Here is a 23,948-nt window from a genome sequence, read left to right as displayed (position 1 = left end):
CAAAAGTGTGATCCTCCATCACTAATAAGCACTCTTGGTGTACCAAACCGGGTGAAAATATTCTTCTTTAAGAACTTCACCACCGTCTTGCTATCGGCTTTAGGCGATGCTACGGCTTCCACCCACTTTGACACATAATCAACAGCGACCAAGATGTACTCATTTGAATATGATGAAGGGAAAGGGCCAACAAAATCTATACCCCAACAATCGAACACTTCCACTTCAAGGATGAGTTGTAGAGGCATCTCATTTCTTTTTGACATTGATCCGGTTCTTTGGCATTCATCACAATGCTTGCAATGTAAGTTGGCATCTTTGAATAGAGTTGGCCAATAGAACCCGGATTGAAGTACCTTTGCGGCTGTTCTCTCCCCGTTGAAGTGACCTCCATAGGGCGAATTATGACATTGCCATAGGATCTTCTTTGCCTCTTCATCATCCACACACCTACGCAAGAGATTGTCCGCTCCAATTTTGAACAAATAAGGCTCATCCCACACAAAGTGGTTAGCATCATGAAGGAACTTCTTGCGTTGTTGCCATTCAAAATCTTCCGGAATGAACCCGGTTGCTTTGTAGTTCACCATGTTGGCAAACCACGGTCTCACATTGATTGCTAGCAACCGTTCATCTGGAAATTCTTCACGAACCTCCGGTTCATTCTTGGTTACCTCATTGTTTGTCAACCTTGAAAGGTGATCAGCTACAAGATTCTCCGTGCCTTTCTTATCCTTGATCTCTAAGTCAAACTCTTGAAGCAACAACATCCACCGGATGAGTCTAGGCTTTGAGTCAGACTTAGTAAGGAGATACTTGATAGCTGCATGGTCAGTATAAACAACAATTTTGGAACCTACAAAGTAAGAACGAAATTTCTCCATTGCATAAACTATTGCAAGTAACTCTTTTTCAGTTGTGGCATAATTGATTTGTGCCTCATTTAAAACCTTACTTGCATAGTGAATAGCATGAAAAATTTTGTCCTTACGTTGACCCAAGACCGCACCAACAGCATAATCACTTGCATCACACATTAATTCAAAATTTAAATCCCAATTAGGAGCAATGATTATTGGTGCGGTGGTCAACTTTTCTTTTAAAGATTCAAATGCATCAAGACATTCATTATCAAAAACAAAAGACTTATCTTTGTTGAGCAAGTTGCTCATAGGCTTTGCAATCTTTGAGAAGTCTTTGATGAACCTCCGGTAGAAACCGGCATGACCAAGAAAACTCCGCACACCTTTGACATTTACCGGTGGAGGAAGCTTTCCTATGACATCGACCTTTGCTTGGTCTACCTCGATACCCTTAGCAGAAATCTTATGACCAAGGACAATACCCTCGGTAACCATGAAGTGACATTTCTCCCAATTGAGCACCAAGCTAGTTTCAATACACCGCTTCAGCACGGTATCCAAGCTATTCAAACACGTATCAAATGACGAACCGAAAACTGAGAAATCATCCATGAACACCTCCATGCATTTTCCAATAAGTTTGGAGAAGATTGCTTGAACACACCGTTGAAAAGTTGCGGGTGCATTACACAAGCCAAATGGCATTCTTCGATAAGCAAAAATACCAAAGGGGCAAGTGAAAGCCGTCTTCTCGTGATCATCTGGGTTCATGGCGATTTGATTGTAACCGGAGTAACCATCTAGGAAGCAATAAAAGGATTGACCGGAGAGTCTTTCAAGCATTTGGTCCATAAAGGGCAAGGGAAAGTGATCCTTCCTTGTTGCTTGATTGAGTCTTCTATAATCTATACACATCCTCCATCCGGTGACGGTTCTAGTTGGGATCAACTCATCTTTATCATTAGTGATCACCGTCATTCCTCCTTTCTTGGGAACTACTTGAACCGGGCTTACCCAAGCACTATCCGAGATAGGATAGATCATGCCGGCTTCAAGCAACTTCACTACTTCCTTTCGCACCACCTCTTTCATGTTTGGATTCAAGCGGCGTTGCGGTTGTGCTACCGGTTTAAAGTTTTCTTCCATCATGATCTTGTGCATACAATAAGATGGACTTATCCCTTTCAAGTCGGATAGCTTCCACCCTATTGCTTCCTTGTTGGCCTTGAGAACCTCTACCAACTTTGTTTCTTCATCGATGGACAAGGAGCTACTAATGATCACCGGTTTTGTACCATCTTTCTCAAGAAAAACATATTTCAAATTAGATGGTAAAACTTTTAATTCTACCTTGGTGTCATCAACTTTGGCTTCTTCCTTGGATTCTTCTTTCAAATCTTCAAGTATGGCTTGATTAGGAAGAACCTCCTTCAAGGAATCTAGCTCCTTTAAACACTCTTCAATGGCACTTGCTTCGTCTTCATCAATAGCATTGAGTGCGTCCACCAAAGCACTCTCAAGGGGTGTTCTATTGTGCATTTGCTTCCGAGTAGTCAAGATGACTTCTTCGGTTGCATCCATTTTGAAACATGCACCCTTGTCTTTCGAGTACTTCAAAGCTTCTCGGATGTTGAAGGTAACCTCTTCATCATTTACCTTGACCTTCATGATATTATCATCAAGATCAATCATCATCCGAGCCGTTTGCATGAAATTCCTTCCCATTAAGATAGGCACATCCTCATCTTCTTCGACATCCATAACCACAAAATCAGCCGGAAAAATAAATTTGTCCACTTTTACAAGAACATCTTCGGCCATACCTAGTGGTTTTGCAAAGGATTTGTCGGCCAATTGCAACATCATCCTAGTCCGCTTTATACAAAGGTCACCAACTCTTTTGGCAACGGACAGAGGCATGAGATTGATGCTTGATCCAAGATCAAGTAGTGCTTTACCTACATGTGTTGTGCCAATAGCTACCGGTAGAGTGACTCTTCCCGGATCTTGCTCTTTCTTTGGCATTGTTCTTTGAATAATAGATCTACAATTGGCATCGATTTGGATCGTCTCTTCATCGTTGATTCTTCTTTTCTTGGAAAGGATATCTTTCATGAACTTTGCATAGACCGGCATTTGCTCCAAGGCTTCCGAGAATGGTATATCAATTTGCAACTTCTTGAAGAGTTCAAGAAACCTTGCGTATTGCCGCTCTTTGTCTTTCTTCGATGGAGCATGTGGGTATGGTAAGCGTTGAGCCACCACTTGCTTCTCAACTACTTGTTTCTTCCCTTTATCTCTCCCCACATCTTTATTCTTCCTCTCCATCTCCTCTTGTAACTCTAGATCTCTTTTTTGATTTTTTTCTTTTTCAACTAATGCTTCTTTATTCTTTATATACACTTCCTCCTCTATCTCTACACTATCCTCCTCGAACTCCTCTTTGTCCTCTTCATTGACAACTTCATCATCCTTTTCTTCAACAACAATATCATCACCTACCCCTATACCTACTACTCTCCCACTCCTTGTAGCTATAGCTTTTGACTGCTATGCCTTGTTGTGCTCCTTAGGATTTGGTTGAGTGTTAGCGGTGAAAGCTCCACCTTGAGGAGGACCTTGAGCCATTTGTTGAGCTAACTGACCAACTTGCGTTTCAAGGCCTTTGATGGACGCGTCGGTGTTTTTCTGGTTAGCCATGGACACTTGCATGAATTGTTTCAATACCTCCTCGGTGCTTTGGGAATTATTCGGTTGTTGGGGGTTATTTGGTGGTGGATTTTGGTATTGATTATTGAATGGTTGTTGGTAAGGTTGTTGGTAGTAGTTTGATGGTGGATATTGATAGTTATTGTTGTACGGTGTTCTCCAAGGTCTTTGTTGGTTTTGGTTGGCCGGATACCTTCCTTGGAAGTTGGAAGTACCCAGATTTTGTTGTGAGGTTCCGGCTTGTTGTGGTTGGTTAGGCCTTTGTTGGTTTCCCACATAGTTGACCTCTTCCCCTTCAAAAGAACCGGGCTCGGGACAATAGCCGGTGGGATGATCCCCCGTACAAAGTCCACAAGTATAGACTTGAGCGGTTCCTCCTTCTTGCTTGAGAGATTCAAGAATTTGTTTAGGCATAGCTTTCATCTCCTTTTGCATAGCTTCTAATTGTTGAGTGAGAAGCTTATTTTGAGCTAAGACCGCATCATTTGATTCAAGCTCAAGAATACCGGCTTTCCTTTGATTAGGATTCCGATTGTGAGAAGATTTTCTTGTGTTGAGCGCCATTTGGTTAATGATTTTGACAGCTTCAGCTGGGTTTTTCAAAGCAATAGAACCTCCAGCACTTGCATCTAGCATCGTCTTGGACATGTCTTGAAGCCCTTGACGAAAAAGATATAGTTGCATTTGGCTATCAAAACCATGCTTTGGACAATTCCTTAGCAATGATTTATAGCGCTCCCAAGCTTCACAAAGAGTCTCACTTTGGCCTTGAGCAAAAGTTGTAATTGAAGTTTTAGCCTCAAGATGCCTATCCTCCGGAAAGAACCTTTCTTGAAATGCTTTCTCTAGCTCACCCCAATTTTCCATCAAAGAAGTTGGTTGATCAAGATACCACTCCTTAGCCTTCCCGATCAAAGAATGAGGAAACAATTGCACAAACACACCCTCTTCCTCATCTTCCTTCATACCAAGTGTACCGGCGGTAACATAGAAGTTGGTAAGATGTCTATATGGATCCTCATGATCCATACCGGTAAACTGGTTATGAGTAATCAAGTTAATCAACCCCGACTTCAGCTCAAAAGATTTGGCATTACGGTTGCCAAGATTAGCTAGCCTCCTCGGACTAACCCACATAGGTAGAGCATTCTCATCTTCATTAGCCATGACTACTTCTGGATCACTCCTCGGAGATGAATGTGCAGAAGAATGTGATGAAGAATCACCTAGTGATATAGTATGCACCGAACCTGACGGAGAAGGAATAAAAAGTAAAGATTCCGGCTGAGCCAGCCTGGCTAATCTCCTAGCTTCCTTTGCTTGCTTTCTAAGTAACCTAGCAGTTTTCTCAATTTCAGGATCAAATTGTAGGTCTTCTTTATCAACGGTACCTCGCATAAACAAAGTTCACCAAGACTATACCAGGTGGTTAGCATAAAAAATAATGAATGACATAAGTGTATAGGTATATGCATGAAAGAATTTTGTGCAAAATTGACTTAACATGACAAAATTGTTTCGATACTTATGATAAAAATTTCCGTTACTCCCCGGCAACGGCGCCATTTTGGTGTAAGATTATTCCTACACGTCATATAACTATGTACACGTGAGTATATATAGGATCGTTTCCACAGGGAGTTACGTTAATCATAAGCATTTACACAATCGTTCATATTAAGGGTTTGGATATAATTTGTTTGTTTGTAACACTATATCCATAAATTACACTAAAGTAAAAACGAGAGGGGATCGAACTATTTCGCTTGCGGTATAAGATAACGAGCAAGCATAACAGCAGCAATCTCTCGATCGATTAACAGACTCTAGCTTTATAACCAATATTATTACAATCATTTCTACAATATCCTTCGTGTCCAAAGCGACATCGTTATTTCCAAGTTAGCGTTTAAACATTCGTGTCCAAATTCCTTAAACGATAACAAAGTCGATCGGATAACTTAATCGACCGTGTCCAGCCTGATTAAGTATCCGAAAGCATTAAAATCTTGATTAAAAGTAATTATCAAAGGTTTACAAGCTTGTCAAGAGTGATATAACATAAGATAGATTGTTATTCTAGTTCTAGATTCAAGAGTTTGTGTCCAAATCATCTTGAATCTCTTTGAAAGCATTAAAACCAAGAATAACAACAATATTGAATCATTAAGCTAGAACCTTATATATTAAAAGATCAAAAGATTACATAATAGCTTGTTTGTTACCTCAATACTACATAGAAGGTGATAGTTACATATAGACATGTAAACTAATGCAAGGAATGAAGGAAAGATGAAGATTCCATGCCAAGATCCTTGATGTCTCAATGAATCTAGGGTTGAATCTACTCCTTAATCACTTGCTTTGTGTTTCTCTCTTTGAAATAGCTCTAACCTCTCTCTAGAAATGTGTAAAATGTTTTCAATGGAATAGTCAATACCTAAAAGAGAGGTAAAAATGCTATTTAAATGGCCTGTGTTTTTGCACCTGCGCTAATAGCGCAACTCACGCTAATAGCGTGGTAAGGCGGCCTATAATTTGGCCAATGGGAGCCTGCCACGTTGTTCTTGCCCTGCTGCTACGCTCCAGCCACGCTAATAGCGTGGCTCTCTGGAGCATTTACGCTAATAGCGTGAAATACGCTAATAGCGTAGCTCTTCAAACCCAGCTTCTGCTTCCACGCTCCAGGTACGCATATAGCGTAGCTCTCTGGACATTGTACGCTAATAGCTCAGAATACGCTATTAGCGTACTCTTCAAGAGTGCTCCAGATCCACGCCCCAGGTGCGCTAATGGCGTATCCCTCTGACCTTTGGCATTTTTTTCATCACGCCAATAGCGTAGGACACGCTAATGGCGTAGCTTCTTTGAACTTTGACATTTCTTGCTCCTTGCTTGTAATTTCCTGCACAAAAAGGGTAGACTAAGGCTCAAAAGCATAAATGACATATTAACACAATATTTGGAGTTTTCCATAGAGAATCTTGCAAAACAAGTCACTAAAACGCCTAAACTCCTATGCGAAATATATCACTTTTAAACACTTATCAGGATCCATATCATAACAATATTAACAAAATTTTGAAGTCATGGTGGAAGTATAAATTTTATCTTTTTTAATATTAACAATGTTAAAGAAGTTAGAGGGAAGTTAAATTTTGCTTAAATGAAGAAGGGAGTTAAATTTTGATTAACGTGAAGTTGGAATAAGTTTTACTTTTCTCTACAATTATTAAAAAATAACCGCGTACAACATTTAGACTATTGACCATTGTTTGTTGTGGGAGAGAGATAGAATGTGTAAGAAAAAAAATAGGAATTTGTTGGAGAGATGGTGTGTATAGCTTATTTGTTATGGGAGAAAGATAGAACATCAAACTTATTGGAAATAGAGAGCGTGTGTAAAAAGAATGAATTTCTTGATGGATTAAAATGAAGGTATAATTAAAAAAAGCCTAACATCTTCGTGAGTTTAGCTCAGTTGGTAACATTGCATAATATTTGCACATGGAACGAGGTTTGAACCCCGGACATCCTACTTATTTGCATAATATAGCCACTAGGTTTACTTGACCAAATTGACAAAAACAAAAATGCTCAAAAAATATGCTTGCTTAATTTGAGCATATTGTTCAAAAACGACACTTAAAAAGGAACATATAGAGTATATATAACATTGTATTCATGTGAATTGTTATTAATTTAATACCGGAATATCATACCGAGTGATCCTTGAATTACAACAATTCTTCTTCAAAAATTAAATATTTATTATACTTTTTTTCATAAAAAAAATATGTATTGCACTTTTTCTCGGACTTTGTAGACAAAGTGACAGACGCTACTAAAACTCACACATAACTATAAGGTTTGAGAGTCGAACCCGAGTAAATGTGTCTAACCTAACAATATTGACATTTGTTAGATGAGCTATATTTATGCACATGTATTGAACTTTAATCCATGCTTTTTTTTAGAGATAGATTTTAAGTTGAACCCGAATCAATGTGTCTGTCTAGTCTAACAATATCAACATTTGTTAGTTGAACTATGTTTTGTGGAAATGTATTGGTCTTATGTTTTTTTTAGAGATAAACTTTAATATATGTTAACATAAATAAATTTTGCAACACCTCAAAATAAAATTCTAAAAGACATAAATACATGTATTACACTTTTCTTTCGTATTTACATATTGATAATTGATATATCTATCTAACTTGTTTTCCAAGAAAAATATATATATCTACTATGCCAAAAGAAAGAAAAAAAAATCCTTGATTCTCTTGGAACCGCTTGAAAAAACAAAATATATTCATATCTGATTCTTTTCCCTAAAAAAAATAATCATATCTGATTCTTTGAACTGAATTCACGCTATAAATATATCTATCTGATTCTCAACTTATTTGCTGAAAATAGGGTTTTGTTCTTTTTTGATAGAAAATAGGGCTTTGCTATGTTCACTAAGCTAGCGTAGAGTGAAAAAATGCACAAAGGAATTGATCGATCAGTTTCTTTGTTACAAGAGCAGAGGGATTCAACGTTTTAAAGGTATTGCCAACACTCACTCTCTTGTAAATTTCTTAGTTTTTTTTTGTTGCTAAACCATATTTCTTAGCTCGTACTAACCATGGAGTATATATTGTAAATTTTTTGCTTATAAATTAAATTACATATATTAATTTACACTTTATTTTTCTATATTTGGCCCCCTTATACACAATTTGCAAGCTTTGTCGTTGCATAATCAGTTATCAATTTTTGTCTCCGCATAACCAAACAAATCCTCATTCTCTTTTAGCTTGTTGTATGATGCAGGAAGAGAGAGTTGCCCACATGGAAGGAGAAAGAAAACCTCGGCTTCTGTATTTCACTGGTGAAAACTTAGATACTCAAACCTTTTGCAGCATATCAGATCCAACCAAATGCGACTCTACAGAGATTCCAGAATGGGGGACATCAAGGATACGTACCGTACAACATGGTTGGTATCTTTGGGAAAAAAAGTTATCAAAATATGTTAGTAGCTTTATTCTTTGGGATCCTCATAACCTTAAGAAAATCATGCTTCCACCCCTTAAACACAATGACACTTCTTTTGGTAAATGCATTTTGTCCCCTCCAACTACAAATGATGAAATATGTTCTGTATATGTATTTTGGTATCATAGACCTTCAATATTCTACTACCAACTTGGAGATAAGCAATGGACCAAAGTGTGCTTTAATGACGAGATCGTTAGGGTTGCAGCCATGGAGGGTGAACACATTCCACAGGAATATATGATCGGTTGTTTTAAAGACCCTGATTACTGTAATGGTTGCTTGTATGCAAGAATGATGACTTGGTTTCACGTTTATATAGTAGTAATTGAAAAACTTCAACCTAATGGCTTTACACTAAACGTCGCACCTAATCTCGTGGGTAGACTTCCAGCTACAAGTGGTTTTGAGCAACATATAAGTCACTTGATTGGATTCAACAACACACTATTTCCAATAGAAATTTTGCATTCGCTGGATAGGGTTACTGCAGTTTTTGTTTACAAATTTTATTGTACTCAAAGAGTGTGGGAAAAGGTTGAAAGCATAAAGGATAAAATGTTCTTTATATCTAGTAGTGACTCAGCCTTTGCTTGCCACGCAACCAATTCAGAAACCGAAGGAGGCCGCGTCTATATTGCCTTAAAGAACTATGATTTTTTCTATATTTACAACATCGAAGACAAAAGTCTTGTAACTTCTCAACATTTCTCCAATTTATCAAAAAGACGGTCTTGTTCAAGATGGTTCATGCCAGATACAGGGTACTTTAACTTTTTAGTCACATTTGTTACAAATATACGTTAGTCTTATTAATTTGATTATGTTTATATAGTAAAATGATGTATTATATATATGTTTTGTAGGATAATTGGTACACTCAAAGAAGAAATAGGAAAATCTCATCAAATTACAGAAAAAGAAAGTACATGTGATGAAGAAATAGGAAAATCTTGTGAAATTGGAGAAAAAGAAAGTACATGTAATGTAGTCTATTTAAAGGATGCAGAGGATAAAGCTCATAATCAATTTTCCCTTCCTCTAGATATGTTTGAAGTAATTGCAAAACATATTAATGATGTTCTTGCTTATTTGCATTTTCGAGCTAGCAATAAACTCCTTCGTCTGGCCGCACCACCGATTCAATGGAGATCATCGTCTTCCATGTCAATGTCAAGGTTTGACGATCTTTCAATGTGTCCTTTATTTGTGTTCTCAGTGAATGACAATGTTTTCACTTTTTTGCATCCGAAGCATGGTCTCGAGTACAAATACATCATAAACTATCCACAAGTTAAACGTTCGTACATGAATTATGAAATTTGTTGTTCAAAAGATGGTTGGCTATTACTAGTGGGAGTTAATAAAAGTTTTCAATTTTTCTTCAACCCCTTTACAGAAGAAGATCTACCACTTCCATTTGAGCATAAACGAATCAAGAATATCAGGTGTTTTGGCATGTCACATTCTCCAACATCTTCTGACTCTGTGACTGTTGAGTTGGATTATGGATCATCTGCCATTACAACAGCAGCACATGTACATTTCCTTTCGGAAGGAGTTGGTGACCGTATCAGTTTTAAAGACTGAACATTTCCTCGCTACTACACAACTCCTGCTTTTCATAATGGATTATTTTATTTTCTCATCGTAACAGGAAAGTTAGCAGTTATAAATCCAACAAGAGGAGCCTCAAGCTCCATGTTGCAGCTGCTTCAACAACTTTCTAGTTGAATGTGATGGCAATCTATTGGCAGTACTAGAGAGTTCTCTTGGAAAGGGGGTTAGAGTTTTCAAGTTGGATGAGTCTACAATGACATGGATGAAAGTTGAAAGCCTGAAAAATCATATGCTTTTTGTTGGCAACACATCTTTTTCTGCTGTGGCAAACATTCCAGGAATGGAAAACAAAATCTATTTTCCTAGATTTTATAGGCAAAGGGTTGTGTTTTATTCATTAGAAACAAACAACTACCACACATTCGAAAATGATGAAGCCGTGAATTTTCATCATGTGAGAGAACACTTGAATGGTACCTGGATTCAGCCAAGATGGCACTGAGTTTAGGATGTTATCAAGCTATGAAAGATTAAATTAGTTACAGTTTTTCTTCTATATTTTAGATTTCGTTGTTTGGAGAAACTTCAGTCTTCTATTTTAATTTATTACTCATTAAAATCTTTTGCTGTTAGCGTTTTTCTGATAAACTATTTTAAGTAACCTTGCTTATAGGGATGGGAATAGGTTAGGCCGAGCTAGGCTTTGCAAGGCCAAGTCTGGCTTGCCATATTTTTTTAAAGCCTAAGTCTGGTCTGCGGCCTGTCATAGGCCTGCTTTTTAGGCCTGAGTCTAGCCTTCTGAAAGTCTGGTACGGCCTACTAGCCTGTTTAGAAGTCTATATCTTATGTACATATTTAAATAAGCAATGTGATCTAAGTTTAAATGGACTAGCGAACTAATAGTTTAATTATATTAAACTCTCTTTTGATAATCAACACGAGGTTTTAGAGAATTCGACTATATATTGTATCATATTTCTATTCTCGTTTATAATAATACAATTATATATGCAAAAAATTAACGTATACTAACAAAGCTTAAATTATTGAAAAAGTTTACAAATTTATATTTTAATTCAAAGTACAAAATATAATATAATAATAAATAATATTATTCATATTACTTAAATAGGTCGGCCTAATAGACTTAAGAGGCTTTTTGAGAGGCCTATGGCCTGACCTTTTAAGCTAAATAGACTTTAAAAAAAGCCTAGGCCTTCTCTATTTAAGAAAAAAGCTTATTCATATTACTTAAATAGGTCGGCCTAATAGACTTAAGAGGCTTTTTGAGAGGCCTATAGCCTGACCTTTTAAGCTAAATAGACTTTAAAAAAAGCCTAGGCCTTCTCTATTTAAGAAAAAAGCTTATTCATATTACTTAAATAGGTCGGCCTAATAGACTTAAGAGGCTTTTTGAGAGGCCTATGGCCTGACCTTTTAAGCTAAATAGACTTTAAAAAAAGTCTAGGCCTTCTCTATTTAAGAAAAAAAGCCTGGCCTAGCCTGACCTGTCGTAGGCTAGGCCATAGGCCCCTGTAGGCCGGCCTGACCTATTCCCATCCCTACTTGCTTATCACTTTTTATCTGAATTTTACCCCTAGACTCAAACACTAATTTTATCAAACACTATTAAATTCAATCAACTAGATTATCCGCTATCAGGTATAAGTTAGCTTATAAGTCATCTATTTTTTTTTTTTATAAGTTAGCTTATAAGTCATCTATTTTTTATTTTTTTTTTGAAGAAGCTAAACTAACCCCCTCAAATTGGCACCAGAGAGAATCAAACCTGAGACCTTGAGGAGGAGCACACTCCCAGGTTTCAAGCTAATACCACTAGGCCAACCTAAGTGGGTTCCTTATAAGTCATCTATTATAAGTTCAACTGCTAATATAAGCTATAAGTTACCTTATCAGTTATCTGCCATTTTTTACCAAACCAAGCCTAAGTCTCGCCGTTGGATCAAATGAGATATGATGTGACTTGTTGATAAAAGTTCATCCGCTAATATAAGTTATAAGTTAGCTTGTCAGTTACTCACTAGTTTTTACCAAACAAAGCCTAAGTCTCATCGTTGGATTAAATGAGATATGATGCGACTTGTTGATCCAATGTTGGAAAATCAAATTTGTGTATGATACAAAATTAATTTACTTGTGCACATTAGTCAAAGCTTCAAATTTAATTGTGATATCCATTTTTATAATGACTGGTTTCACAATGTAAAAGTTATAAATGCACATTTTACATCATCTTGCTTAATTATAGCTCTAAATCTCTTATCTTTTCTCACCACCAATAACAGAAGATTACTTTGGTTTGCTATTAGTTGTTTGAAGTAATGGAGGCTCAGAGTACTAAAGACTTGAAGGAAATTGAGCAATAAACAAAAACAGATCACTGAAGTTTCAATAAACAACAAAAGCTAAAATATAACGATAACAAAAATGATATTAACTAAATCTTTTCACAACTTCGTAACAGCTTAAACTTACTGCCACCTTGGCTGAATCCAGCAACCATTCAAGTGTTCTTTCACATGACGAAAATTAACCACGTCATTTTTGAATGTGTGGTAGTTGTTTGTGCCCACAGAATAAAACACAACACTTTGCCTATAAAATCTAGGAAAATAGATTTTGTTTTCCATTCCAGGAATGTTTGCCACAACTGAAAAGGATGTTTTGCCAACAAAAAGCATATGATTTTTCAGGCTTTCAACTTTCATCCATGTCGTTGTAGACTCATCCAACTTGAAAACTCTAACCCCCTTTCCAAGAGAACTCTCTAGTACAGCCAATAGATTGCCATCACATTCAACTAGAAAGTTGTTGAAGTACTTGTTGTATGGAGCTTGAGGCCCCTCAATCTCTTTCCAATTTATTTTTTCTCGTGTTGCTCCTATAACTCCTACCTTTCCGTTTATGCCAAGACAATAAAATAATCCATTATGAAAGACAAGACTTATGTTGTAGACAGGAAATTCCCTACAATCATACAAGATATTTGCACCATTCAACGGCCAATGGACTTTTATTATCGCCATATGTTGAAATCTTTCATCGGTAACCAACGCAATGACCATATATTCAGAAGAGGTTGGGGAATGTGAGATGCCAAAACACCGATTATTCATGATTTCTTTACTTGCAAATGGATATGTTAGCAGTTCTTTTGTAAAAGGGTTGAAGAAAACTTGAAAACGTTTGTTAGGAGCCACGAGGAACGACCAACCATCTTTTGAACAACAAATTTCTGAATTCAAGTTCCAAGGTTTACTTTGAGGAAAATTTATGATGTATTTGTACTCGAGGCCGTGCTAGGGGTTGCCTTCAAAAATGTTTCAAACATACACAAACTCTCTTTTATATGTACATGAATATATTCAAACACAACTTATTTCAACTAAAATTAATTTTACAACATCAAAACATTTGAAAACAGTGTTTATCACCGCAAACCAAACACACACATGATTAAGATTTAACTGCTCTTCAAAATAACTGAAGATAATATTTATATGAAAGTAGTTAATAATTCAGCAAAAAACTAAGAAATTTACAAAATAGTGAATATTGGCAATCGAATCCCTATGATCTGGCAAATCTGTATATCTGTTTAAGAAAATAGAGAACTTAATCAGTCACAAAAAAACACTAAGTTACACAATAATTCATCGGCATGTGGTGAGAATACAAAAGTTATGCAAACATACATACCAAGAATATTGTCACGTAACAACAAAGGTTATGCTGGTTTGAGAACAGAACCCTATTTTGTTCTACCCATCAAGAATAAGTTGTTATGTGATGAGCATGAATTCAGTTTAGAGAATCAGAGAAACTCGGTCTAAATTGCATGATGATAAATAAGCGGATTTTTTTAACAACCTAACAGATTAATGAGGGAAACAATATTTTATTTTATTTTTTCGAAGGAAAAGAGGGATAAAGCTCCCGGCGAAAAAAACTACTTAATTACAAGAATATCCCTTGCATAAAATCCCTGGAAATATCATGAAAAGGAGATTCGAAACCTCACTAGTAATAACAAACGAAGTAGTTGAATTAGCTAGTCAATCGGCCCTTTCATTTTCCTCCCGCCATGTACGGTTGAATTGCACCTACCAATTTAACTTTAAAAGATCATGAATACGGCGCACTAAGGTGGGCGTGCCATTAATTTTAATGTTCCTTTCGATCATGTCAACCAAAGTTTTTGAGTCATTTTCCACTGGAAGATGGTGAAACCTTGTCTCCAAACTGCATTCTCAAGTACATTCCCTACATTTAAGTGGTGAGAGCATCACAAGTTCCAATTTTGCATGAGTACCCTTTAAGCTATCTGTTATCTGAATTCCTCAAGAGATAGTTGCAACTTGCTAGACCCCAAGTATCTTTGTAGGCTCCGTCGCAGTTAAGTTTAACCCACCCCTCCCTAGGCCCTTTCCAGCCAATGAAAATAGTGTCGCATTGGTGAAGGTTCAAGCCGGTGTGTGTAGTTGTTTATGTCTTTCGCGCGCCATCTTGAGAATATTATAGTTTGGATCCTTCGAACACTGAAAATGAACTTCAAAAATAGATTTTTGCTCCTCCACATCCACATGTGCAAGCACGCAGCCATAAAAATTGGTGTCCATTTCTTATTATGAGCGTCAAACATTGATGATTGATACTTTTGAAGATCCACTCCCTGCAATTAAAAAAAGTTAGGATTTTGATTTGAAGGGACTAACCTTATCCATGTTTAAGTTGCAATGAAGCAATCCTTTTTTTTTATATATAGCAATGAAGCAATCCTGTAAAACATGAATAGTTTCTTTTTCTTCTTCGATAATTAGTGAGCACACGCGCATGGTCTGCCATCCACGTAAAACTTTGAATTCTACGAGGACCTTTTCAGCTCCACAAGGCCTTTCAATCACCCTTGATGAGTTGAGCTTTAATACTTTATTCCATGTAGGCACTTTGAATCGTGAAGTCCCCCTTATTTATTCTCCCTATTGCTATAGAGCCAACAATATATTTGGCATAAACACTACAAACTTTAATCCAACCCACATGCCTATTAACTTTTCAGATGCGGCACCACCAGCTGTCTGCATGTTTCTTGTTCTGAAGTTGTTATCCCCAAATATAAGAGCAATGTTATATCTCTAGAAAAAAAAAACATCAAGAATTCTTCAAGAATAAAAAGCAACCAATCATAATGCACTATTTGCCACAATTCAAGGAGGTGTGGCTGAAAAATAGGAAGTGGACAAATAAATCATGCAATTTCCTTCAAAAAAAAATAAATAAATCATGCAATTAAAACTTGCCACATGTGTCTTGAAAAATTCTTGATGCTATTTTTCTAGATAAATAGCATTTTCCCAAATATAATGCACATAATCATGCTAAACAATTTATCTTAACTCAAATTACGGATCAACGTACTCTCGAAATAACTCAATCCATCCATCGTTAATTTTCTTAATAACTTGTTATAAATATTAGTTTTTATTAATCCAATCATTGATTACTGATATATTATATAAATGATTAAGCACTCAATTTTAAATAAATCCAAAAAATTTAGCTATTGATCCGATAGTCAACATTCACTAATATTTTTTGAAAAAAAAAAACTTATTATAAATATGAAATTATTTGGAGAGGCATCAAATTGTTTAAACATTTTATGAAAATTTGTAAAGTTAATCTGCTTACTATTGCATAGCAAGAATTGAACTTTGAGGGAGCATATTGAAAAGGTGTGAGCAGACACAAAAGAGTTTGAGTTCCCTATACGCTAAGTTATATGGTTTGGACTAATTAATACTCCCTCCGTTTCAAAATACATGTCCAATTTTTGCAATGTGCATTATTCACTTGACTTACTTGTATAAATAGAAATATTAGCATGTAAGATCTTGTTTGATTTGTCTCGATAAATATTTTCAAAAATTAAATTTTTATAATTTTTTACTGTAGATTATTAAAGATATTAACGGTCAAAATTGTGCATTGACACATGTAAGTTTGTGATAATAACATGCATTGTAGGTTTGAAGAATGGTCCTAACTAACATTCTACTCTCTCACACACTTTTGAACACACTTTTTTATTGGTAGAAATTTATATGGGTTTCACTAATTTTTGTGAGGCATACATGATTCAGTGGGACTGTATGAATTTGAACATTGAGATGAGTCTGTTAGGAAGTGTGTTTCTAATTAATTTTGAATATTACTATAAAATTTAGCTCAAAGTATCTCGAGTTGTCAGCCAAATAAATTCATCTTAATTATTGGATTATCATTTGTTTGATTGATAGTGGATTATGATAGCAATTTGGCAAATATACCATATCACACCGAGTAATAATAGTATGTAAGATTTTTGTCAAAAAAAATAATAGTATGTAAGATTTGTACAAAAAAATAATAGTATGCACTTGATAAAAACAAAATATAATAGTATGTAACGTCTTTTTTTTTTTTTTTTGAGGAATAATAGTATGGAACGTCGTCATCGCATGAATTGTTATTAATTTAATAGCGGAATAAAGTTTGGCGTACTAAGTGATGCTTGAATTATCATATTTTTCTTCAACAATTAAATATGTAATATACTTTTTTTAATAGAAAAGATGTATTTACATAACTGACAATTTGACTCCAAGTGGTTAACGAGCACCATCAAGAACGGATTGTTTAGCCGAACTTAAGTTCGATTTTTGTGTGGAACAATTTTTCGCAACGTTTTACTTACCTAATAAAAATATAGTAGAAAAAGTAATATTAATGTTTTATTAATATTACAAAATGACTTATAATTTGGGAGTCTTAATACTTGTGAAATGAGCAAAAGCAACATTCGTTGTAAAATGGCATGAGAATCAATTATTGCATAAGATGCTATGTTTATATATAGAGTTTAATTTATACTCCCTCCATTTCAAAATGAGTGTCGCTTTAACCCATTGCACACAGATTAAGGAATGAAATGAAATAATCATTAGACATAACACTTTTACTAAACTGCCCTTACTTTATAAGAAAAAGACAAACTTAAAGTTGCATTGAAAATTGTGAGAGAAAAGTTGAAGAGGGTAAAGTTGGAAGAAAAAAATTAAAGTTGTATTGGAAATGTAAAGCGACATTCATTTTGAAACAAATTTTTTTGGCTAAAGCGACACTCATTTTGAAACGGAGGGAGTAAGAAAATGAAAATAAGTGCACTTAGGATATTTGATAAGATGTATAAAGTGGAAATTGTATCTTGGGAGTTGTGTATTCAACACATTGAAACATTAAAAAGTAAATTTTTAAAAATAAAATTTATTAATTGTTTCTTGTTTTGAATCATTAACATGTGCCCTTAGCAAGACCATTATTTATATACTCCCTCCGTTTCAAAATGAGTGTCGCTTTAGCCAAAAAAAAAATTTCAAAATAAATGTCGCTTTCAGTTTCCAATGCAATAATAACTTTTTCTTTTCAATTGTACCCTCAAATTAATACTCTGCACACTACTTCCAAAGTATTACTTTTAAAACTAACCAATAGTTAATAAGGATAATTTGGTAAAATAACCATTCTCTTGCTTTTAATCATTGCATTTCTTAATATATGTGTAAACACCTAAAACGACACTCATTTTGAAACGGAGGGAGTACATTGTATGTGTAACAAAGTTTTAAATGTGCATCCAATGAAGTTTTGCTACATCAATTAACAAGGTATGATAAGTCATGTATTTTTAATTTATTAAATGATGTAGCAACACATCATTAGATACATGTGTAAAACTTTGTTGGACCGGCGATGTATATAAATTAAACTTTGATGGGCTTGACAATGTAGGTGACACTTTTAAACTAAAAAATTGAAGTTATAAATGCACACGTTACATCTTGCTGGTTCCTCCATCATTTTAATCACATTTCTACACCAATGCCTCTTATGTTCATCTTTTATCACCAACAAAAAACTTCCAGCTACTAACCGTTTTTAGATATGTTGTTCCATATCTTAAATTTCATTCAACATAAATAAGTGGTTCATCGCGGAACACCCTAGCAATTATTGACAAGATCTTTTAATTTGTTACCCAACCATTTTTGGTATCAACACTATTTATTTAGATAGATTTTCCTTTTGCAAAACAATCTTCATTTACTCACCATCTGATATATTCAGAAGAGTACTTTTGTTTACTATTTTTAGGAAGTAATGGAGGTTCAAAGTAGTAAAGAGTTGAAGGAAATTGTGGTGGTAAAGTCTTCACTAGAAGGAACTTGTAGTTTGGTTCTAAGGCTTTGTGCCTTGGTTCTAACACTTACGGCTGCTATAGTACTTGTTGCAGATAAACAAACCACAGTTGTTCCAGTTAAGATTTCAGATTCTTTACCACCTTTGGATGTTCCTGTTACTGCTAAGTGGCAATACATGTCTGCCTATGTGTAAGTTATATTTCCCTTAAATAGATTGTTCCCTCTTTCTATCATGTTCTTAATTTTTACTATTAATCTTTCACTTTTTTTTATTAATCTTTCACTTTGATCAGAACTAATTGTATTAGAAAATCATCCCATTAATTATATGCATTGAGAAACATGTTCAAATTACTTTTGTTTGGTTTTCCTTTATTGTCTCAATTTTCTTATCTATTACTACATCTGTCCTTAATTATAAGATTTTTTTTTAGAAAGAAAAAAAAATTGTCTCTTTTTATAAGACTTTTTTGGTATTTCCAATTACATTAAGTATTTCTTTATCAACATACCCTTATTTATTTTACATCATTTTCTTCAATCAATTATAAATACTATGTTGAAAACATATAAACTAAACTAACTCTTGCTCTTAAGGATAAAATTGTAAAAACAATAATAACTATATACAAAAAAAAATTGGTGGTGGCCGGGATTTGAACGTCGGACCCTACATATATTATATGCATTGTCCCTACCAACTAAGTTAAGTTCGCGATGACAATTATATACAAATTTAATGTTACTACCAACAACTGTGAAATGATATTTGAACAACCATTTTTTAACAACTTTTGTGACAACTTTCTCTCTCCTACTCACATTATGTTTTAACTTTTTCTCTCTATTGATTTGGGTTTTTATGTCAATACCCCATTTTCTTTGTAAAATTTTGCTTGTCACAAAGGTTGTCATATAAATAGATGTTCAAATAACACAACTCTTTAGCAAAATGGTTCTATATTAACAAGGTTCGGCTCTAGTATTTATAGGTAAATTCAAAATCGATCATATATGCCCCACGGGCTAGGCTAGGACTCCAATTATTTAATTATTTTGTTAATGTAAGCTTTCTTTTTTGTTATTTAAACCTAACAAGAAAATATATTAAAATCTCAAACTATAAATAAAAATAAATAAAAAAACTAAAACTAGCTTTAAATCTTATATGGAGTTGCATGTACACACAACAAAAATAACGTAGACACCAAAAATGCAACAAAATTGTCCATTCATTTTATTATGCTATTTATGAATTTACTAATATATTTAACCATAGCATAAATTTTAAATACAGCACTTATATTTAGACACTCTTATTTCTCAAACATATATTCAACATCTTAGTTTCTATTTATCTCTCTTCCAATCACATCAATTATTTATTATATTTATATCACTTTTTCTATCTTTCTCGTGATGTTAATTACTTAATGGTTGTAAACAAATAATTTTCTTGTAAGATAAATATGTCAGAACTAAAACTTGTATCTGAAATGAAATGTTATAGAAGCATGGATGAATCTTATAATTAAAGTAGTCAGAGAGTGTTAGAAAAAAATAATGAGTAAATAGGCAATTCCCCCCCCCCCCCCCCCCCCCCCCCCCCCGAAATTGCAAGGTTTGTCAAATACCCCCCTGTAGTTAACGAAACATCAATTACCCTCCTGAAATTGCATAACGTTAATCAATTTACCCCCTCCGTCAATTTTTCTGTTAACTGTTTACGGTTATGATCAATTACCCCCCTGAAATTTTACACTTATATGCAAAATGCTCACTGAACTTGAAAAATGAAAAAAAATAAAAAAATTTTGGAAAAATGAAAAATCAATAAAAAAAAAATTGAAAAAAAATATTAAAAAATTCTGGAAAATTGAAAAATTAATAAAAATGAAAAAAATCTGGAAAAATTAATAAAAATAAAATAATCTAATAAAATGAAAAATAATGAAAAAATTCTGAAAAAAATAAAAAAGATTAAAAAATTCTGGAAAAAAATAAAATTTCTAAATTTCTAAAAAAATTAAAATTCTGGAAAAATGAAATTTTTGAAATTTTAAATTTTAATGAAATTCTGGAAAATAAAAATTCTGGAAATTCTCGAAAATAAAAATTCTGGAAAATAAATTTTAATGAAATTTTAAATTTTCGAAAATAAAAATGAAATTCTGGAAAAAAGAAATTTTATTGAAAAATTTTCAAAATTTTTGAAATTTTCATTAGTATTTCGCAAAAAAATTTCGAGAATTTTTGTGTATTTATAAACCAAGAATAAGGGAAAAAATATGTGTATTTATAAACCGAGCTTAGGTTTTTTATGTATTTTTCGAAATTTTCATTAGTATTTTTTCCGGGAATTTTTGTGTATTTATAAACCGAGAACTTTTTGTGTATTTATAAACCGAGAATAAGGGAAAAAATACACTGAAAAAACCTAAGTTCGATATATATACTAATCAAAATTTCGGAATTTCGAAAAATACATTTTTTCCAGAATTTCGAAATTTCGACATATATACTAATCAGAATATTTTTTATTTTCCAGAATTTTTTCATTATTTTTCATTTTATTAGACTATTTTATTTTTTTAATCATTTTTTATTTTTATTAATTTTTTCAGAATTTTTAAATTTTTTCAGATTTTTTTGTAATTTTTCCAGAATTTTTAAATTTTTTCAGATTTTTTTATTTTTATTAATTTTTCCAGATTTTTTTAATTTTTTTCATTTTTATTAATTTTTCAATTTTCCATAATTTTTTAATCTTTTTTTTCAATTTTTTTTATTGATTTTTCATTTTTCAAGAATTTTTTAATTTTTTTTAATATTTTTCCAGAATTTTTTCAATTTTTTTTAATTTTTCAAGTTCAGGGGGCATTTTGCACATAAGTGTAAAATTTCAGGGGGGTAATTGATCATAACCGTAAACAGTTAACAGAAAAATTGACGGAGGGGGTAAATTGATTAACGTTATGCAATTTCAGGGGGGTAATTGATGTTTCGTTAACTACAAGGGGGTATTTGACAAACATTGCAATTTCGGGGGGGAATTGCCTATTTACTCAAAAAATAATGTTGTTAACATTTTTCTTATTCAAATTGTTCAAAAATCAAACCATTCCTTCTCCATAGATACACAGTATTTTGTTTCTAAGAAGTTCCCCATTTTCAACGCATTTATATTTACGGTTACCGGTCAATTCGAGCCAACCATGCATTTCTATTGTGTTGGCTGAAGGACTAGAAATCCCCATAAAACTCAACCATACTTGTTGCCATTAATAAGATCGCGACTCACTTCTATTATTCTATAATGTTGTTATACAACTTTAAAGGTAACTACTTTTTGATGGGACCTCTTTTGTAAACTAATTATCATTACTGAATTATTATTTTTAAATATAAGAAATCGGAAATTAATTAACTTTTCTTTGAATATTTTTCCGCTACAAAATTTTCTTTAATAATTTGATCTTATTTTCAAATTTAAATTTAAAAACACATAAATTAAAGGGTTAATTATGTTTTTGGTCCCTACAAAATTGCGACCTTGTAAGTTTAGTCTTTACTTAATTTTAATAGCATTTTTAATCCCTACAAAAAAAATTTGCACTCAATATTAGTCCTTATTCAATCCAAATTTGTTTAATTTATGCTTAAACTCTTAAGTTTTTCAACAATTTTTTACAGACGTGTTAAGAACGTTATTAAAAGGTCCTCTGAAAAAAATATCGCAAAAATTTGATTTCTACGTCCATATTTTTGTTACTTATATCTTAAACTTTTGTCGTTTTAAAAAATTCATATTTAATTTATTTCATGTTAAAAAATTATAGATTTTAGTAAATGAACCTGTCATAGTGTTCTAAACTTGTATAAAAAGAATCGTTAAAAAATTTAAGAGTTTAAGGATAATTAAACAAAATTTATTTTAGCAGGGACTAAAATTATAAGTAATTTTTTTTTTGTAGGGATTAAAAAAGCTATTAAAATTAAGTAAGGACTAAAATTAGAAGGTCGCAATTTTATATGGACCAAAAACATATTTAACCCTAAATTAAATTAAACTAGAATAAATATTTAATAATAAAGTATATATACAACGAAATAAAAATCGGATCGACGGACACTTGTGGCGGTTATTTCTAAAGTGGGTGGTTTGTAGTAATGAAAATATTTGAAATAATTTTATTGTTTCTTGATTATTATTTAGTATATCTTGAGTTTTTTTTTTTGTTAGAGCTATATCTTGAGTTTCTTACTAACTGTATATTAAAAAACTGCAAGTAACTAAACACCATTTTACTTTCTTTTTTTTTCTAAATCAGAAATCAATTTAAGTATTTACTAGCAAATTTGATTGTGCATACATAGGCTTGACAAATGGCCAAGGGGCTGGTATGTCCCATTTAGGCCCGTCCCTCTTTTTAGTGGGTTAAATGAGGCGGATAGACTTAAGAGACCAGGTTCAAAACCTCAAATTCAATCAGCCTAAAATAGTTGATTAAACGAGCTAGGGCGGCCCGTTTTTCCACCTCTAACTTTGGCTAAAGTAGTCATATTTGGGATTAGTCACCATGTTTTTGACATCTTACTACATGTATCGCTTCATGTTATTTATAAAACGCAATGACTTTGTTTCCGTAAAAAAAAAAAAAAATCAATAATTTTTCTTTCGTTTATTAGGTATTTTGTGGTGGCAAATGTTATAGCATTTGCATATGCAACCTTGTCTTTCATTATTGCTCTTGCAAATGGGCATAAAAGCAAATGGTTAGTGACATTGGTGACTCTACTTGACGCAATAATGGTAGCTTTGCTCTTCTCTGGCAATGGAGCTGCCTGGGCTATTGGTGTCCTTGCTGAGAAAGGAAACTCACATGTGCTATGGAACAAAGTGTGTCATGTCTTTGACAAATTTTGCAACCAAGCTGCTGCTGCATGTTTGATTTCACTTCTTGGATCAGTATTTTTCCTCTCTCTTGTGATGCTTCCTGCTTTGAGACTTCATCGAAGAAGAACCTAGATGCATGCTTTTGGAGACCTTGTTTAATCCAAAAAAAATTATGTGATTGATTTTTTCTTATGAGTATGTGATTGACTATTTGTTGTGCACAACTTTGTTATCATATCATATGTGTGACATAATAATGTTGATGTTGGTTTATTTCTTTGTAACATTTGTGGAAAAGTTATTTGATTAGAAATGTGTGATGTGTTCGACTTGCAAACATATAAATGCATTTTGTTTCTACTTTTTGTATTTCTGGTAGATTTAATCATTTAACAACACAATCTCTAAGACTCTCTTTGATACACATATATTTTTGAATTTTGTGTGAATCTTACCACCTCATGTTGTATGTATTTCCGAATTTGTGAGAGCTATGTAAATTTCATCCAGTAAAAGGATGTTAGAAAGGGATTTTTTTCTGTAGGATCTGTTGTTAGAAAGAGTGTAGATGGTGTGTTTTTAGTAAGTATAAAAATGACGAGTACTAAACAA

General features: G+C 33.5%; 2 protein-coding genes and 1 pseudogene across 2 annotated transcripts; 2 read left to right on the top strand and 1 right to left on the bottom strand.

Annotated features, from left to right (window-relative positions):
• Positions 1-8,411: 8,411 nt before the first annotated feature.
• On the top strand, positions 8,412-10,698 carry LOC146944360 (uncharacterized; annotated as a pseudogene).
• Positions 10,699-12,536: 1,838 nt separating this feature from the next.
• LOC146944359 (F-box/kelch-repeat protein At1g57790-like) lies at positions 12,537-13,764 on the bottom strand. The gene has a single exon (XM_085742754.1). The coding sequence runs from the start codon at positions 13,313-13,315 to the stop codon at positions 12,671-12,673; it is 645 nt and encodes a 214-aa protein (XP_085598880.1). The 5' UTR covers positions 13,316-13,764; the 3' UTR covers positions 12,537-12,670.
• Positions 13,765-18,027: 4,263 nt separating this feature from the next.
• Positions 18,028-23,705, top strand: LOC146944358 (CASP-like protein 1E2). Its single transcript, XM_085742752.1, has 2 exons — positions 18,028-18,628; positions 23,129-23,705. Exons 1-2 carry the CDS (start codon positions 18,399-18,401, stop codon positions 23,466-23,468), a joined length of 570 nt encoding a protein of 189 aa, XP_085598878.1. The 5' UTR covers positions 18,028-18,398; the 3' UTR covers positions 23,469-23,705.
• The last annotated feature ends 243 nt before the right edge of the window (positions 23,706-23,948 follow it).

This window comes from Medicago sativa, chromosome 2 (genome assembly GCF_051527215.1).
Source record: "Medicago sativa cultivar Bolivia chromosome 2, Bolivia_mono, whole genome shotgun sequence".
NCBI lineage: Eukaryota > Viridiplantae > Streptophyta > Magnoliopsida > Fabales > Fabaceae > Medicago > Medicago sativa.
The sequence above is the reverse complement of the archived record's forward strand: the minus strand, read 5'-3'. Positions and strand labels throughout refer to the sequence as shown.